This window comes from Jaculus jaculus, chromosome 5 (assembly GCF_020740685.1).
Source record: "Jaculus jaculus isolate mJacJac1 chromosome 5, mJacJac1.mat.Y.cur, whole genome shotgun sequence".
Lineage (NCBI taxonomy): Eukaryota > Metazoa > Chordata > Mammalia > Rodentia > Dipodidae > Jaculus > Jaculus jaculus.
The window spans coordinates 5,816,760-5,835,588 of record NC_059106.1 but is presented as its reverse complement, the minus strand read 5'-3'; the positions used below and the strand labels follow the sequence as shown (position 1 = coordinate 5,835,588).

Genomic DNA, 18,829 nt, shown 5'->3' with positions numbered 1-18,829 from the left:
TAAAACTATTTTTTAAAAAAATATAGCAAAGTCAATGTTATATAATTTTAGTACACATTTATTGTGACTCATGGTCTCAAGGGGTTTCGGCCCATGTTCAGCTGGGCCCATTGTTTGGGGGCCTGTGGTGAGGACACCCTGGCAGGGACCATATGGAGTAGCCATATTGCTTATTTCATGGTAGCCAGGGTGCAAATTAGACAGGGAATGGCACTAGGTCCCAGTAGAGCACATTTTTTAAATGAAAAAAGCAATTTTATGTTTATAGGTATGTATATACATATACATCTAGCCAAATTGTCATTCTAGTACAAAAATTTTTTTTTAATTGCTGTTTTTCAAGGTAGGGTCTGACCTGGAATTCACTATGTAGTCACAGGGTGGCCTCGAACTCACGACGATCCTCCTACCTCTGTCCCCAGCCCCCCCTCCCCAGTGCTGGGATTAAAGGCGTGCGCCACCACACCCGGCCTAGTACAAACATTTCTGAACAGACACTCTTATTCCTACAAGCTTTCTGGAAAGAAAAAGCACCAACTATTCCTCAAGGACTAACTTCAGTGAACAGCGTAGAGGACAAACTCTCACCATGACCCATCATCATGAAGCGCTAACGTTCTCAGGGCAAAAACGTACAAAGCATGAGTGCTTTCAGAGAGGGAAAGTATTTCACACGTGAGACCAAGAGTTTGTTTGTTCCTCTTCAGTTTTCAGTCTCACAAGAGTCAGATGGTGGCATAGAGTGAGACTTCACAACAGCAGAGCTGGGAGCCACACTGAGTAGCAACTGGTTTCATGCTTTTCAGGGACAATCACATACAGAAAGAGAGAGAGAGAGAGAAAGCCCAATGACTTCAAATATCTTCAAGATAAGCGCCTTTTCTCGGGAAGCCATTGTAAGGTGTGCTAGGTCAGAACAAGGGAGTAAACCAAGAAAAGGAAAGGTCTGGAGCCTAGAGAGGTAGCTCAGAGGTTAAAGGTGCTGTTTTTGCAAAACCTAATGATCTAGGTTCAATTCCCCAGTACTCACATAAAGCTAGATGTGCAAGGTGGCACATGCGTCTGGAGTTTGTTTGCAGTGACTACAGGCCCTGGTGTGCCCATTCTCTCACTCATTCACTATCTCTCTCTCTGCTTCTTTTATTCTCTCTAATAAATAAATAAAACTATTTAATAAAAAGAGAACGATAGATCTGGGTCTGGGAGGCGAGAATAAGTGCAAAGGAGAGAGGAGAGGCTTGTCCGGGGTGGCTTTGAGGGTGACCCTGAGATGACAGACATGCCATAGGCACAGAGGACATGACCTAGGTGTGGGCAACTGAGGCGCTTCCTCCTGCAGATGAAATTGATTTCAATGAATTGGAATGATTTGAATGTAGATTGACGTGTTTGGGCAAAGTCGCAGGTTAAAGTAGGGATCAATGCACACACACACACAAATCTAAGTTAAACTGGGGAAAGGACAATTATAAAGCAAAGTGAAGGAAAGCCCACATACAGTCACAGGTCACAAAATGACACTTTTGTCAACCACAGTCACGTACAGAATGGTGGTCCCAAGAAGATCATGCCAATAGCAATATTATAGCTGTCTTGAGTTTATACAAGTACACTCTATGATGGCCACTCAACATAACTGACTAACTACAGTTTCTCTGAAATTACCCTATCAGGGGCTGCTGATAAAGTGCTTGCTGTATAAACAAGAAGAACTGAGTTCCATCCCAGAGCTCACATTTAAACAAGCCAGACATGGTGGTGCATGCTTGTAATCCCAGTGCTGGGGAGGAGGAGACAGGCAGATCTCTGAGGCTCCCTAGCCAGCCAGTCTGGCCTACTTGGTGAGTTTCAGGCTAGTGGGGACACTGTCTTTTTCTTCTTCTTCGTCTTTTTTTTTAAGGCAAGCCCAACAGACTGCCTTTTTGATTTTTTTTTTTTTCAAGGTAGGACCTCGCTCTAGCCCAAGCTGACCTGGAATTCACTATGTAGTTTTAGGGTGGCTCAAATTTATTACAACCCTCCTATCTCTGCCTCACAAGTTCTGGGATTAAAGGTGTGCACCACCACGCCTGGCTTTTTTTTTTTTTTATGCAAGAGTGAGAGAGAGAGAGAAAGAATTGGTGTGCCAGGGCCTCCAGCCACTGCAATCGAACTCCAGACCCATGCGCCCCCTTGTGTGTATGTATGACATTGAGCACTTGTGTCACTGTGCATCTGGCTTACGTGGGACCTGGAGAGTCAAATATGAGTCCTTAGGCTTTGCAGGCAAGCACCTTAACTGCTAAGCCATCTCTCCAGCCCATCACTGTCTTTTAAAATAGTTTTATTTATTTGACAGGAGGAGAGAGAGAAAGAGGCAGATACATAGAGAGAATGAGTGTGCCAAGGCCTTCAGCCACTGAAAACGAACTTCAGATGCATGTGCCACCTTGTGCATCTGGCTTATGTGGGTACTGGGGAATCAAACCTGGGTCCTTAGACTTCACAGGCAAGCACCTTAACCACTAAGTCATCTCTCCAGCCTGAGACACTGTCTTTAAAAAAAAAAATGGGGGCTGGAGAGATGGCTTAGCAGTTAAGTGCTTGCCTTTGAAGTCTAAGGACCCCGGTTTGAGGCTTGATTCCCCAGGACCCACGTTAGCCAGTTGCACAAGGGGGTGCACACATCTGGAGTTCCTTTGCAGTGGCTGGAAGCCCTGGCACACCCATTCTCTCTCTCTCTTTATCTGCCTCTTTCTCTCTCTGTCTGTCACTTTCAAATAAATAAATAAATAATTTTTTTAAAAAAGATGGACAGCACCTGAAGATGACACTGAGGTTATTCTGGTCTCCACATGCACATGCACAATACACATGAACACACACACACACACACACACACCTAAAGGAAAAGAAAGAAAAAGCGGTTTTCGTCATTAAGCAACAGGTGCTCTTGCTTACAGCACACTGCACCACACTGTCCATGGCTGGTTCCTGGTGAGCAGCTTACTTCGATAAGCGCGGTTTGAGATCTGCATGCAGCTGATGGACATTAGGCCTTGCCACTTTAAGAACAGAAAGACAATGATCATGTGAAGGGCGGGGCTGGGGGAGGAGCTAAGGTGCGGGGGGGGGGGGCACCCTCAACAGAAAATAGCTAAACTGACATCACAAGAACCACAGCTCTTTTGGAGCTAGGTGGAAAATCAAAGGGATCCACTGGAAGGACATTGGGAGCGGACCTTCTAAATGGCTCGCCTGTACAACTGTATCAAATCAAAGCTAGAAAAAAAGGAAAAATACCAGGCACGGTGGTGGGGCATGCCTTTAATCCCAGCACTCCAGAACTCCGGAGGTGTAGGTAGGAGGATTGCCATGAGTTCGAGGCCAGCCTGGACTACAGAGTGAGTTCAGGGTTAACCTGGGCTAGAGTGAGACCCTGTTTTAAAAAAAGAAAGAGAAAAGAATAGGTGTGGTAGCTCACACCTTTAATCCCAGCACTCGGGAGGCAGAGGTAGGAGGATCACTGTGAGTTCGAGGCCACCCTGAGACTACATAGTGAATTCCAGGTCAGCCTGGGCTAGAGTGAGACCCTACCTCGAAAAAAAGAGAGAAAGAAGGAAAGAGAGAGAGAGAGAGAGAGGAGGGAAGGAAGGACAGAGAGAGAGGGGAGGGAGATCCACTGGGCAATGGGAACAGCTGGCCTGTCTCCAAAATGAAAAGGTTAAAGGTCAAAGACAGATGATGACTGTCTCACAAGGGTAAACGAGGCCAGTCCAAGTGATGCCACATCAGCCCAACAGGAACTAGAAGAGTAAACAGAAGAACCACATTGTGTGGTCTGCAGGGGAAGGAATGGTGGATTTGCCATTTGGCTCAGGCTTCCCAAAGAAACAAATGAGAAGCCAAGTGGCCAAAAAAAAGCTTGTTTAATTTCTGTGAGTAGGGCTGGATATATATTCCTGTTGGTAGAGTGCTTGCCTACTATTTATGAAGCCCTGGGTTCACTACCTGTCATTAAATGAACCAGGTGTGGTGGCGCATGCCAGTAATCCCAGCAAGCAGGAGGTGGAGGCAAGAGGGTCAGGAGTTCAAGATCATCCTGGGCCTCATAGCCAGTTTGAGGCCAGCTTAGGTTACAACATGAGACCTTGTCTCAGAAAGAAGCCTTGGTAGAGAGGAGGACTGGAGCATGCAGAAGCTCGATACTGAAGGAATGAGTGAGTCAGAGAAGGCAGAAGCAGCCGAGAGTGGTGTTGCACCCCTTTAATTCCAGCACAGGAGTCAGAGGCAGGAGGTTGGTTCACTGTGAGTTCGAGGCCAGCCTAGAACTACAGAGTGAGTTCCAAGTCAGCCTGGGATAAAATGAGACCCTATCTCAACTCGCATCCACTCCAAGAAGGAAAGAAAGAAAGAAGGAAGGAAGGAAAGAGAAAGAGCAGAAGCTGTGCAAAGAAGTACACGTGTAGTTAGACTCAGAAGCTCGGAGGCTGACTGGAGAGCCGGGAGCCCAGCAGCCCGCAGTCTTCCAGTTAGCAGCCCGAGCAGCGCTGGTGCAGTGGGAAACTCAGCCTGCAGGGGCAGTAGTGGGGGCCTCAGCCCGAGGTCACTGAGCCCCCCTTTCCAGGGGACCTGCTCCCAGCTGCCTTTTCTGAGCATTTCTGGGGCGAGTGGCTTTCCGGCTCACCCGCCGACGTGGGCAGTGCCCTGCACCCTGCTGTTTGCCCACTCACCATCGCTCGTCCCCTAGTAGAAGAGATGGGCTCAGGAGCTAATGGTTTGGCTAGATTGGCTGGCCAACCAGTCTTGGGGAGCGCCCTGCCTCCGCCACCCCCTGCCCTGTGCTGGGATCCCAGGCGCATGTCACCACATGCGGTTCTTGCGTGGGTCCTTCTGCTTGTGTGGAAAGCACTTTACCCACTGGACCTTCTCTCTAGCTCTTCCCCCAAAACCCTCTTCTTTCAGCTCCGAATAAGAGGAATCCCTGTGCTCATGTGGCCACTTTGCAGAGGTCCAGAAGTTTGCTAAGCTTGTTTTCTTCCCCAAACAGGAACTGTCAGGGTCTTCAAACCCTCTTGTGTCTGCCATGTTCCTTCTGGGGTCTTTGCCTCTCTTTCCTTTGAAGTGATGTGACTCGGCCTTGGGAAACTTCCACGTGAATGCAGTTCTTACCGGCCTGAACGCCGCCATCTTGGGTCAGCACTTCCCGCAGCCTGTGGGTAGAGAAAGCAGACCGTCAGCGCCATGGGCCTCTGAATGGCAGGTGCCATGTGGGTTCAAGTGCCTTGCCTGGGGACTGGTTCTAGAAACATCTCTGACTAGAAGGAAGTGTGAGCCACAGTCACAGCCCCGGGTGAATGAAGGCGTTCTCTCAGCTTCATTCTACCTTGGTTTTCTTCCCCCTTTCCTTCTTTCTTCCTTCCTTTCTTTCTCTCTCTCCCTCTCTCTCTCTCCCTCACACACTCTTTCTCTGTACATGTGTATGTATATGCATTCATATATGAGGGAGCACATGTGTACATGTATGTAGAGGCCAGAGGGCAACCTTGGGTGTATTCCTCGGGAATTCTGTCTACCTCCTTTCAGCCAGGGTCTCTCACGGGCCTGGAACTAACCAACTAGGCTAGACTGGCTGGCTAGAGAGCCGAGCCCCAAGGATTCTCCCGTCTCTGCCTCCGCAGAGTTGGAATTATAGCCATGTACCACAACGCCTGACATTGAACTCAGGTCCTCATGGTTGAAGGCAAGTACTTTACAGACTGAGCTATAGTGATGGATAATCTCTAGTTGTCAATTTGACAGGATTTCAAAACATATTTTATTTATTCATTTATTTAGGAGAGAGAGAGAGGCAAATAAAGAGAGATAGAAAAAAAAAGAGAGAGGGAATGGGCTTGCCAAGACCTCCAAATGAACTCGATGCATGCACCCCCTTGCACATCTGCCTTATGTGGGTGCTGGGGAATCAAACTTGGGTCCTTAAGCTTCGCAGATAGGCACCTTAACCACTAAGCCATCCCTTTAGCCCAACTCGACAGGATTTAATGTCACCATGGAAGCAAATCTCTTGGCATATCTGCTAGGAACCTTCTAGAGAAGATTAACTGAGGTGGGAAGACCCACCCTAACTGTTGGTGGCACCATTCCATGGAAGGGAGTCGTGGACGGTAGAAAAAGCCAGTTGGGCATGAGCAGTCTTTGCTCCCTCCCATCCAAGTACTAACCAAGCCCAGCCCTGCTGAGCTTCTGAAACCAGATGAGATCGGGCGCGTTCAGAGCGCTGTGGCCGTAGATGACATCACTCCCACCGCTTCCTTACCGCTGATATAAAGATGTGCTACTACTTGTCTATGCCTGCCATGCCTTACCCACTGTGACTGACACTTTCCCTCCAAACTATACGCTGAAAAAAAATAAATAATAAAAAATTTTAAAAACCTATAAGCTGAAATAAACCCATTCCTTTATTTATTTATTTTTAATTTTTTTTTTTTTTTTTTTTTTTTTTTGGTTTTTCAAGGTAGGGCCTCACTCTAGCCCAGGCTGACCTGAAATTCACTATGTTGTCTCAGGGTGGCCTCGAACTCACAGTGATCCTCCTACCTCTGCCTCCCAAGTGCTGGGATTAAAGGCATGCACCACCACACCTGGCTTAAACCCATTCCTTTATAAGATGCTTCTGGTTGAGTATTTTGTCCCAGGAACAAGATGGTAACTGATACACCTATCTCCTTGGCCCTTACCTCACCTTTTTTGAACAACTTTGCATTCAGGAATGAGAGTGGCATCCTGTTCAGAAGCCCAAATTTTGTCTGGTCCCCCTCCATGAGAACCAGTTGTCAGTGTATGTAATGGGAAGGGCTCAACTGAACAGCCATCAAGCTAAACACATGTTACACACTTCTTTAACCCTTACAGCACATGAGCATGAACATGCATATAGAACATGAGCATTCCCCACTTAAAATTTTTTTAAATTTTTTATTTATTTATTTGAGAGCAACAGACACAGAGAGAAAGACAGATAGAGGGAGAGAGAGAGAATGGGCGTGCCAGGGCTTCCAGCCTCTGCAAACGAACTCCAGACGCGTGCACCCCCTTGTGCAGCTGGCTAATGTGGGACCTGGGGAACCAAGCCTTGAACCGGGGTCCTTAGGCTTCACAGGCAAGTGCTTAACTGCTAAGCCATCTCTCCAGCCCTTAAAATTTTTTTAAGTTAGTATCTCACCATATAATTTGAACTGGCCTTGATCTTATAACCCTCCTGACTTAGCTTCTCAGTTGGTGGGATTCCATGACTATACTACCCAGTCAAGCCCCCTCCTTTTTCTGGGATTCGACAAAGAAAAGATGCTCAACTAACGAGCAGAGGAACACTGGGAATTGAGCCCAAATCTGTCTCACTTCAAATCTGTCCCAAGAGAGGCTGGGGAGAGGGCTCAGCAGTGGAAGGCGCACACTTGCAAAGCCTGCGGCCTGAGTTTAATTCTCCAGCCAGCCGCGTAAAGCCAGACAAGTGCTCATTTGCAGCAGCGGCAAGAAAGCCTGCTATGCCGCACATGCGCACGCGTGCAAAGAAATGAAGCAAAGTGCCGAGGACGCCTTTACCCGGTGCGTGCAGCTCTTCGAGGGGAAGCTGGTCTCTCTTTCCACCTCACAGACCCCAAGGAGTCACAGGGGAGCATGACCCAACCTCTGTCCACACAATGCCAGTTCCAGCTCAGGCGCATTCACATGCACTACGTAGAACTTGTGGCCTGTCCATGGTGCCTAGCTCCATCTCTGCCTCCTTACCCCATGGCATGTGACCTTTGGATACCCGGCTCACCCCTGCCTCGCAGATTCTGAGGCAGAGAGAGAGTCATAAACTTCCTGCTTCTCAGACACTAGGCTCCAGTGACCCTCACCCCTTCCTTGTTCCGGTCTTCCAGGGCTGCCACCTTTAGAAGCCATGTTCTCACACTGCCTCCACTGACCGTGCTTCAGCCTGCCACCTTTAGAAGCCATGTTCTCACACTGCCTCCACTGACCGTGCTTCAGCCTGCCACCTTTAGAAGCCATGTTCTCACACTGCCTCCACTGACCGTACTTCAGCCAGTGCCCAGACATCCCCCGGGCAACTTTTTTCCATCACATGGTGACTCCTTGGCTTGCTTCTTAGTTTCATTTCTTTTTCAAAATATTTTTATTTATTTATTTGAGAGAGAAAGAGAACCAGAGAAAGACAGACAGACAGGTAGAGAGAATGGGCATGCCAGGACCTCCAGCCACTGCAAACAAACTCCAGATGCATGCACCACCTGCATCTATCTGGCTTACATGGGTCCCAGGGAATCAAACCTAGGTCCTTTGGCTTTACAGACAAATGCCTTAACTGCTAAGCCATCTCCTCAGCCCTCTTAGCTTCATTTCTAATCTTAGCTAACTTGGGAATGATCTTAAATCTTTTTTGGTTTAAAGACAGTCATACGATCCTAAAACAGAATATAAAAACACAATCAGCAATCATGAGCGCCAGCTCCTCCGCCTCCTCTCCCTCTCCCTCTCCCTCTCCCTCCCCCTCTCCCTCTCCCTCCCCCCTCCCCCCTCCCCCTCCCCCTCCCCCCCCCTCTTGCGCGTGCTTTCCCTCCTCCCCCACTTTCTCTCTGGAATATTGTTACTTTCCTCCAACTGGCTCCTGCTGTCAACTTGCAAGGTCCCAACCCCAGAGTAGAACGTGGTCAGGAAAAGGTTCTGCCCTCTTGTAGCTAGGGGCCAGAGTTGCTCATGGGCTGCATCTTCCTTTGGTTCATAAGAAATGCCTCCCGAGTGCTGGAATTAAAGGTGTGCGCCACCACACCTGGCTGATTCTCAGACGTTATGTGAGTAGTAAATACTTGTTGCTGTAGGTTAGATCTTAAACGTTCCCCACAGGCCCGTGTTTTTGGAAGCTTGTTCTCCAAGGATGGGCTACCGGAAGGTAATAGAACCTTTAAGGGGTACAGCCTAGGGGGAGCTCTTCAGGCCCTTAGGAACGTGTTCTCAAAGGGGGACTCGGTCCCCTTCTCTTCCTCCCTTTACCCACAGGACCATGAAGTGAGTCATACTCCCCACCTCCACTAGAAGCATAAAAGCAATGAGTCTACTCAGTCATAGCCTAGAACCTTTGACCCTATGAGTCAAAACAAACCTTTTCTGTTTGTGAACTGATTCTCAGGTATCGTTATGGTGACAGAAAGCTGTGGAACACACTTGTTTCTTTAAGCTGCTAAACTTTGGGGTGATTTGTTGTGTAACAATATAACTCAGCGTGATGGTTCATCTTCATTGTCAACTTACTGGATTTAGATTCACCATGGAAACACATCTTTGGGTGTATCTATCGATGGAGTTGTTCCAAGAAACTTTAATCGAGGGGTCACACACCCCAAAAGTGGAAGGCGCCTTTCTGTGGGCTGGGGGTCTTGGATTGAGAAGGTGAGCTGAGCACCATTAGTCATTTCTCTCTGCTTTCTGACTGCAAGTGTGAGCAGCTGCCTCCAGTTCCTACCACTGTGACTTCCCACCATGGTGGACTGAGAACCCAGGTAAACCTTCCTTCCTGACGTTGCTTTGTCAGGCTCTCTGCCGCAGCAGTGAGGCTGGTAGCTGAGGCGCACAGCGACCCCTCCCTCCGCCCACCCTCACTCTCCTCTTCCTGTAGATAGAAGCTCAGGTCTTGTCCATACAAAAACGACTTTTCTTGGCCCTCTTGCATTTGCTCCACATCTACGCACTTGAAGGAGGGACCCCATCATGCTGTCCCCACTTTGTAACCTCCACATCTCATCTTGTTCCTACAAAGCTGCATTCTTCTGCCTTTCCTTTTGCCTCGAGGGGCATCTCTCAGTCTCACCTCAGAGTCCCTTCACTCATTTTGAGTCTGTTCTCCAGCCAATCACAGTTTATCTTGAGATGTTTGCAGTTGGAGCTGGGATTAGTTTTTCTCTCCAGTTTCAAAGTTACAGAATATGATTCCAGGAATGACAGGGCTTATGGTCAAACCTCTTTAAAATAGCTGGTTTAATGGGCAAGGGAGATGGCTCAGCAGTTAAAAGTGCTTGCTTGCAAGCTTGCCAAGCTAAGTGTGATCCTCTTCAGTGCCCATGTAAAGCTGGACACGAAGTGGCACATACATAGATCTATAGTCCAAATAGACCTACAGCAGTGGGAGGTGAATATAGGAGAATCCAGAAGCTTGCACACAGCAGTGGCCAAAACAGTGGGGGACAGCCAGGTGTGGTGCCCGCCTTTAATCTCAGCACTGGAGAGGCAGAGGTAGGAGGATCCCTGTGAGTCCATGGCTAGCCTGAGACTATCTAGTGAATCCCAGGTCAGCTTGTGCTAGAGTGAGAACCTACCTCGAAAAACAAAACAATTACAAAAAACCAGGAGAGACCCTGTCTTGAAAGAAGGTAGGAGAAAAGAAAAACTCAGAGGTTGTTGTCTGACCTCTACATGTGTGCCATGGCACACGCATGCACATACATACATTACATACATACCCATATGAACAGCTTAAAATAGTTTGTTTCAGAGAGGAAAACTGGCAAGTGTAAAGAAAACAAAAGGTAGAAATCCTGTCTCAACATTTTTCCAGTTTATTATTTGAATCAAGCCATTTGGATTCTGTCATTAAAACCAAAGAATGGGCTGGAGGATGGCTTAGTGGTTAAGGCACTTGCCTGCAAAGCTAAAGTACCCAGGTTCAAGTCCCCAGGACCCATGTTAGCCAGATGTACAAGGGGGCACAAGCTTCTGGAGTTTGTTTATAGTGGCTGGAGGCCCTGGTGTGCCCATTCTCTCTCTCTCTCTCTCCCTCTTTCTCTGTCAAATAAATAAATAAAAATAAAATATTTTAAAAAAACAAAGAATGGGGGCTGGAGAGAGATGGCTTAGATGTTAAGAGGCTTGCCTGTGAAGCTTAAGGACCCAGATTTGACTCCTTCAAACCTATGTAAGCCAGATGCACAAGGTGGCGCCGGCTCACAAAGTGGTATACACATGCATGGATCTTGAGTTTGTTTGCAGTGGCTAAGGCCCTGGTGTGCCAATTCTCTCTCTCTCATTCTGTCCAGTTTTCTCTCATTGAAAAAAAAAAAAGAATGGAGGCTGGTTTAATGGTTAAAATGCTTGCCCGCAAAGCCTAAGGACCCAGGTTCAATTCCCCAGTATCCCACGTAAGCCAGATGCACAAGGTGGCACATGCTTCTGGAGTTTGTTTGCAGTGGCTAGAGGCCCTGGTGCACCCATACTCTCTCTATATATCTATCTCTATCTGCCTCTTTCTCTCAAATAAATTAATGAATGAATAAATAAGTAAAATATTAAAAAACAAAAACCAAGAGTCCTCACTGTCCTCTGTTCTTTTAGCCTGCATACTCCCCTTACACATCTGCACCCAAGACCACTGCCAGGATTCTAATAGTCAACATCCAGGTCCAGAATCAACACCTGTAGCCTCCCAACCCACCTTGATCACCAGATCCCAGCAAGGCCCCTTCTATTTGGACATCTTCTGCAGATATGCCAGGGCCCATCAAACTCAATGTAACCACAGCACTGCATCTCCTCCATCCCTGAATCTGTTCCATTCTTGCATTGTGTGTGTGTGTGTGTGTGTGTGTGTGTGTGTGTGTACACTGTGTGGGGGGGGTGCGTGTGCCCACATCTGATATACGTGTGGAGGCCAGAGGGCAACCTCGAGTATCCTCAGGAATGCCATTCACTGGCCTGGAGCTCACCAAGCAGGCTCATCTGGCTGAGTAACGAGCCCCACGTATCCTCCTGACTCCGTCTCCCCAGTGCTGGGATTACAGGCATGTGTCACCATGCTCAGAATTTTAAGTGGATACTAGTGATTAAACTTAAATTTTGACAAGCACTTTACTGAGCTAACTCCCTAACCCCATGGTTACTGTTTTGTGTAGTAGAAAAGAGAACATTATGCTAGGTGTGGTGGCTCATGCTTGTAATCCCAACGCTTGGGAAGCTGAGACAGGATGATTGCCTTGAGTTCAAGGTGAACCTCATTGCATAGTGAGTTCCGGGCTAGCTTGGGCTACATAGTGAAGTCCTATCTCAAGGAAAGAAAGAAAAATAGACAAAATAAAACAACAAACAAAGCAAACACGGACTAGGGAGATGGCACAGGAGTTAAAGGTGCTTGCTTGCAAAGCCTGACAGCCTGGGTTCAATTCCCCACTATCCATGGACAGCAAGATGCACAAGTGCCACATGTATGTGGAGTTCATTTGCAACGGCGGGAGGGCCTGATGTACCAATACACACACTCTCTCTCTCCAAATAAATAAGTAGCAGAAAGTATCCCTGAAACTCACATTGACACCGCCTTGTGAGGTATTAAGAGGGTAGAAACAAACTGTCTGCGTGTCTACAGGGCGGCCTTTGGGAGACAGTCATGTCAATTTGACAGGACCTATTACCTAGGAAACCATCCTCTGCACAAATCTGCATAGAACTTTCTGGATTCCATCACTTGAGTAAGAGGATGGAGTCCCAGACTGAAGAAAATGGAGAAAAGCCAAGCTGGGAAATGGCTCAGTGGGTAAGACCTGAGTCTGGTCCCCAGCTCCCATGTAAAAATCTGGGCACAAGGCCCTTGGTTTCCCATGAGAAACAGACGGTAAGACCCTATTGCTGAAGACTTCACATGCGTGGGCAGCAAGATCATTGAGAACTCAAGCTGGTGCTAAGCTGAAAACCTCCCTGTAGACTGAAAGCTGGAAAAAGCTACACTGCATGCAGCCCTATGGGAGACGGAGGTCATCAGTTGTTTAAACAGTGGACCCTGGAAGTCTCAAATTTAGCCAAACAGGCCAAATGACCAAACAGGTGCAATAGTGGCATGTCTGCTCTGGGGGAAACCAACCACTCTCTAAGTGGACTGGAAGCCTTCTCTATGGGAGGAAATACATGCCTGGTACTGAAAACCTAACCAAAAGCCTATGGCAGGGGGGGGGTCATGAGCCTTAGGGGTATGAAGCCTGCTCTTATCTGGCTAAATGCATGTATTATGCTCACCAAACTGCCCTGTAAGCACTACACTTAATGTTCATATTCATATGTTAATGCTACTCTCACTTTTGGTTAGAGAAGCTTCTTTCAGATGGCGATGATCCCTGGGATGACCCAAACGATGATATAGTGCTGAGAAGAAGTGACAGAGGAGTGCCCAGCACTGAAACATCTCAATCACACCCTCCAAGGCTCAGGGTCCATTGCGGAAGAGGTGGCGGAAAGAATGTAAGAGCCAAAGAAATGGTATGACTCCTTAGAATGCAACCGCCCAGACAGAAATTGGGCTTGATATCCATGATCTTACAGTGCCTGGCAATACCTTCACAAGAGCCTGGTAATAGGAGAAAAAGACGATGATGTAAAAATAAAAGAGAGACTAACAGAGAAAGGGAGGGGATATGATGGAGAGTGGAATTGTGAAGGGGAAAGTGGGAGAGGGGAGGTAATTTTTCATGATTTATTGTGTGTAAGTATAGAAGTTGTTAATAAAAAAAAAACTTGGGCTGGAGAGATGGCTTAGCGGTTAAGCGCTTGCCTGTGAAGCCTAAGAACCCCAGTTTGAGGCTCGGTTCCCCAGGTCCACGTTAGCCAGATGCACAAGGGGGCGCATGCGTCTGGAGTTCATTTGCAGAGGCTGGAAGCCCTGGCGCGCCCATTCTCTCTCTCTTCCTCTATCTGTCTTTCTCTCTGTGTCTGTCGCTCTCAAATAAATAAATAAAAAAAAAAAAACTAAAAATAAAAAGCAGCTGGGCATGGCCACACCAGCACAAAATCAGAAGGAGACAGGAGGATCACGGGAAACTCTGTGGTCAGCCAGTCTAACTAAAAATGGCAGCTCCAGGGCTTAGCAGTTAAGGCACTTGCCTGTAAAGCCTAAGAACCCATGTTCTACTCTCCAGATCCCACATAGGCCAGATGTGCAAGGTGATGCAAGCATGCAAAGTCACACATGCACACAAGGTGGCATGTCAGGAGTTCAATTACAATTAGAGGTCCTGGTGCTCCAATCAGTTCTCTCTCTTTCTCTTTCTTGCTCTTGCTCTCTTACATTTAAAAATAAATAAATAAAAGGCCATTCTGTTTGGGCTAACCTCTAAAAAAAAAGGGGGGGGACTTCTTCAGGTTCCGCGACAGACTCTGTCTCAAGGGAAAAAGGCAGAGGATTCCTGATGTCCTCCTTTGGCCTCCACATACGTGTGCACAGGGTACATGCATCTGCACATGTACTGCACCCACACACATGCATACATATGCCCCCTCCCGAAGGTGAAAAGAAAGAAAGGGAGAAAAGGAGAAAGTTCAGCACCGGCCTTCACTGCCCTCCGCTTTCTGACTGTGGGTCAAATGCTTCCCATGTCTGCCATGGTGCCGTCCCTTCCATGACAATTACTCTTAGAACTGCAAGTCCAGACAGCCCCTTCCTTCTCTGAGCTGTTTCTTGTCAGCTATTTCATCACAGCACCAATGAAGGTCATACAGAGGAGCTTGCAATATTACATTCAGTTATCAAGGTAGGGGGGTTCCATGATTGCATCCTGGTGGATTAAGAAAAAGAAGAGGGACTGGAGAGATGGCTCAGCAGCTAAGACACTTGCGTGCAAAGCCCAAGGACCCTGATTTTATTTCCCAGTTACCATGTAAGCCAGATGCACAAGGTGGCGCATGTGTCTGAAGTTGGTTTGCAGTAGCAGTAGTAGGGACCCTGGAGCGCCCATTTCTCTCTCCCTCCCCACCCCACCTATTTCTCACAAATAAATAATTTTAAAAAAAGAGGGCTGGAGAGATGGTTCAGTGGTTACAGTGCTTACCTGTAAAGCCAAAGGACCCAGGTTCAATGCCTCAGGACCCACATAAGCCAGATGCACAAAGTGACATGTATGTCTGGAATTCATTTGCATGTGTCTGGAGTTCTGTAACTATCCCTCTCTCTCTCTCTCTCTCTCTCTCTCTCTCTCTCTCTCTCTCTCTCAAATAAAAAACAAAAGATTTTTTTTTTTTTAAAGAAAGAAAGGAAGCAACTAGAGGACGCACAGCTTCCCTGACTCTTGCTACAGGAAGCCTGTACCACCTGAGGGCTCTGTCAGTATCAACAGATGCAGCCTTTTGACCTTGGACCAGACCCACAGGCCATATTATTAACTTCTTTTTCTTTTTTAAAAAAATTAATTTTTTTTTTTGTTGTTTTAAGGTAGGGTCTCGCTCTAGCCTACAGCTGACCTGGAATCTACTATGTAATCTCAGGATGGCCTCAAACTGATGGCAATCTTCATACCTCTGCCTCCCAAGTGCTGGGATTAAAGGTGTGCACCACCATACCTGCCTAAACTTCTTTTCTTTACAACCTACTCATGTTATTGCATTATAAGCAACAGAAAATGGACTAAGAAAGTAATAAAACATCCCCTACCACTTCTGATACCTGCCTTTGGTTCCTTCCAGGTCCCCAGAGTGCCTGAGCTGTGTGTGTAGAGCACTTGTCCCACAACCATGAGGTCCTGGTCAGATCCCCAGGGTCCACTAACATACTGGTCATGGCATCACACTATAATTCCATTGTGGGGGATGTGGAGATGGGCAGGTGCCTAAAGCTCACTGGCCAGCTTTTCTAGTCTATTTGTGAGCTCGGGACCCCAGGTTGTCTGTCCTCTGGTCTCCACATACAATACAAACACACACCACACATATGTACACATGCATGCACATATACCTCACACACACATGAAAAGAAAAAAAAAGAATGACTGAGGTGAACTGGTCCTTTCCTTGCTCAGCAACTCTGTGGACACCATTTCCTTCTCCTAAAACATCCCTTGCTCTCCACCACTGTACTCAAACCATCCTTGCCTTCCAAGCCTACTTGGCTTTCTTTTGCAGCCCCTGTCCTCAGTCTCATGATGTCCTCCCAGGACCTCTTTTTGTCTGAGTTCTGTGCCCTGACGCTCATCAGGCATTCTTCCTCTGCAGTCTCACCTCAGCAGCTAGTGGTGAGGGAGCATGATCGTCAGTGCCTGACTAACTAGCCAGGTAGAGTCTAAGTGACACTGAACTAGAAATCTCGACTCCATCCTAAGCTTGAATTCTGCCACAACACATTCCAGGGTCTCATTTGGCACACCTTTGTGGACTGCTTACTCTCTGCCAGCTCTGGTTGACAGCAGGGTCAGGACAATCCTGAGGACAGCCAGCCTTGCCCTCAAGGCAAGTGACCTTGAACAAGTCATTTTGCCTAAGTGAAAACAGGGAAGCAGCTGGGCATGGTAGCACACACCTTTAATCCCAGCATTCAGGAGGCAGAGGTAGGAGGATCGTTGAGATTGAGGCCATCCTGAAACTCCACAGTGAATTCCAGCTCAGCCTGGACCAGAGTGAGACACTACCTCAAAAAACAAAAAAAAAAAAAAAAAAAAGAAAGGAAAAAGAAAAGAAAACAGAGAAGCAAGAGACATTCTGAGACACATAAAATATGGAGCTTTGAGAAAAGCTTGAGGCAACTCCAGACAGCTCTTTCTGCTATGCCACCTCCCCAGAGTCCTATACTTAAAGCAGGTGCACATGGCCCCAAGCAAATGCCTGTGCGGCGGTCCCCTGAGAGGCATGGCCTGAGCGCGTGAGCTGGAAGTTCATTTTGTTTTTAAAAAATATATTTTAATTCATCTATTTGACAGAGAGAGAGAGAGGGGGGCAGAGTGAAAGGGGGATAGAAAGAGTGAGTATGGGCACTCCAGGGCCTCTTGACACTGCAAATGCATTCCGGGTACATCCACCCCTCTGTCCATCTGGCTTTACGTGGGCACTAGGGAATTGAACCTAAGCTGTCAGGCTTCGTGAGCAAGTGGCTTTAACAGCCGAGCCGTCTCTCCTGCCCCAAGCTGGGGGTTCTGAACAGGAGTTTGCCTACGAGCGTGTTCTAGAGCTGTACTCAGAGCTTTGCTTTTCTCCTGCCACCAAGTCCCGACGCAGTTCAGGAGTCTTGTGAATCAACAGTCGTGTCCAGCCTGTGGCTCGGGACGGGCTGCATGCCAGGCTATCTATGAATGAGGTCCACCCTGTTGGTAGAGGGTGACATCACAGTGCAATGTCAAAACGCTGGACAAAGTTCAAGTCCACAGGTGCCCAGTGGAGCCCGGGGGGGACCTGGTCTTGGAGAACACACACATCCGACTTAGGAGACTGGGTGGGGTTAACCCACGCTTGCCTGCTGCCGGAACTCAGCAGATCTCCCCTGACTCTGTATCTAAGGCCCCCCTCTGTAAATGGGCGTGAATGCACCCGGCACTGGCAACACAGGTCCCCACAGGCTGCATTTCTCTCTCCAGCCTCCTCATTTCTCTAACAACCCAACACCCCCAATCCAAGGATGCTTCCAGGCCACGGGACCTGGACTTGCCTCACACTTGGCCCACGTACATCAGAGACGACTGAATAGTGGTCCCAGGTGCAGAGACCTATCAGATGAAGGGGACCGCGAGGCAGGCCTAGCTTTGCTTCTTCCTGGGGCACCCAGGCCCCAGTCTCTTGCCCATAAAATGGAGGTGATGCCACCACAGAACCGTGAGGATTAGTGCGCCCTGTCATGTGGAACAGCGGGGTCTCAGCACCCCTCGGATTCCGCAGCAGACCCCTCAGCGGTGAAGGGCGCAGGGGCCAGAACTAGCCCCTGTCCGCGAGAAGTCCGCCTGCTCCTGGCGAGGGCTGCCTGGACAGACCCCATGCCTGGGCTGAGGTTCCATTTTCAGGGTCCAGAGGGGCGTTTCTAGTCCTGCACCCCACGGCCCCGTTCCCAGCCCCGTGTCTGCTGCCCGACCTCCCCGGCGGCCGCCTCGCCTCCTGCCGCCCATCACGGCGCCCTTACCTCGTGGGGACCGGCGTCCGGTGGCCAGGCTGGCCCCTGCCCTCCGCCTCGGGCCCCGGAAAGAGCCGGGGAAGGAGGCAGCGTCGGGGCCGCAGGCGAGCAGAGGAAAGGAGAGCCGGAGGCGGAAGGGCCGAGGAGGAAACGGCCGAGGTAATTTATGGCAGGACTTTGTCCCCATCTCCGAGGACATCCCCTCCCACACACCGCCCGCCGCGCTGCCCTCAGCTCCTCAGCAGCTCCGTGGCTGCTTTTTCTTTTCTTTTTTTAAATTTATTTATTTATTTATCTATTTGAGAGCGACAGACACAGAGAGAAAGACAGATAGAGGGAGAGAGAGAGAATGGGCGCGCCAGGGCCTCCAGCCTCTGCAAACGAACTCCAGACACGTGCGCCCCCTTGTGCATCTGGCTAACGTGGGACCTGGGGAACCGAGCCTCGAACCCGGGTCCTTAGGCTTCACAGGCAAGCGCTTAACCGCTAAGCCATCTCTCCAGCCCCTGTGGGTGCTTTTTTCCACCTTCTGCACGGCTCTACCAGCCGCCTGCCAAGGGTCGGGGGCAATCCAGGCAGTTCAACATCAGAGGCGGTGGGGACCCCCAGGAAGCCACGTAGGAGCCCTGCTGCCGGGTATCCGAACGCTGACAGGCCCATGTGGTACAATATTGCTACCAAAGTGTCCCCTCGAGACTGCAAGCCAAAATAAGCTTTCCTCCCATCAGCTGCTTCTGGTCAGATACTTTGTCCCAGCAAGGTAAAGGTAACTATAACAGAGATAAAAGAGAAAAAAAAAAAAAAAGGAAAGAAAGCAGGGCTGGAGAGATGGCTTAGCAGTTAAGGCATATGCCTGCATAGTCTAAGGACCCAGGTTTGATTCTCCAGGTCCCACATAAGTCAGATGCACATAGTGACACATGTATCTGGAGTTTGTATGCAGTGGCT

General features: G+C 48.6%; 1 protein-coding gene across 2 annotated transcripts in view; it reads right to left on the bottom strand.

Moving 5' to 3' along the window:
* Positions 1–18,000, bottom strand: part of Myo7b (myosin VIIB) — an 88,861-nt gene extending 70,861 nt beyond the window's left edge. For both annotated transcript variants that reach the window (XM_045150188.1, XM_045150189.1), the window contains exons 1-2: positions 17,891–18,000; positions 5,152–5,192 (exon numbers count right to left, since the gene is read on the bottom strand). In XM_045150188.1, the coding sequence (XP_045006123.1) occupies positions 5,152–5,169 (18 nt within the window). In that variant the 5' untranslated portion in view covers positions 5,170–5,192; positions 17,891–18,000. The remainder of the gene's footprint in view (positions 1–5,151; positions 5,193–17,890) is intronic.
* Positions 18,001–18,829: the final 829 nt, after the last annotated feature.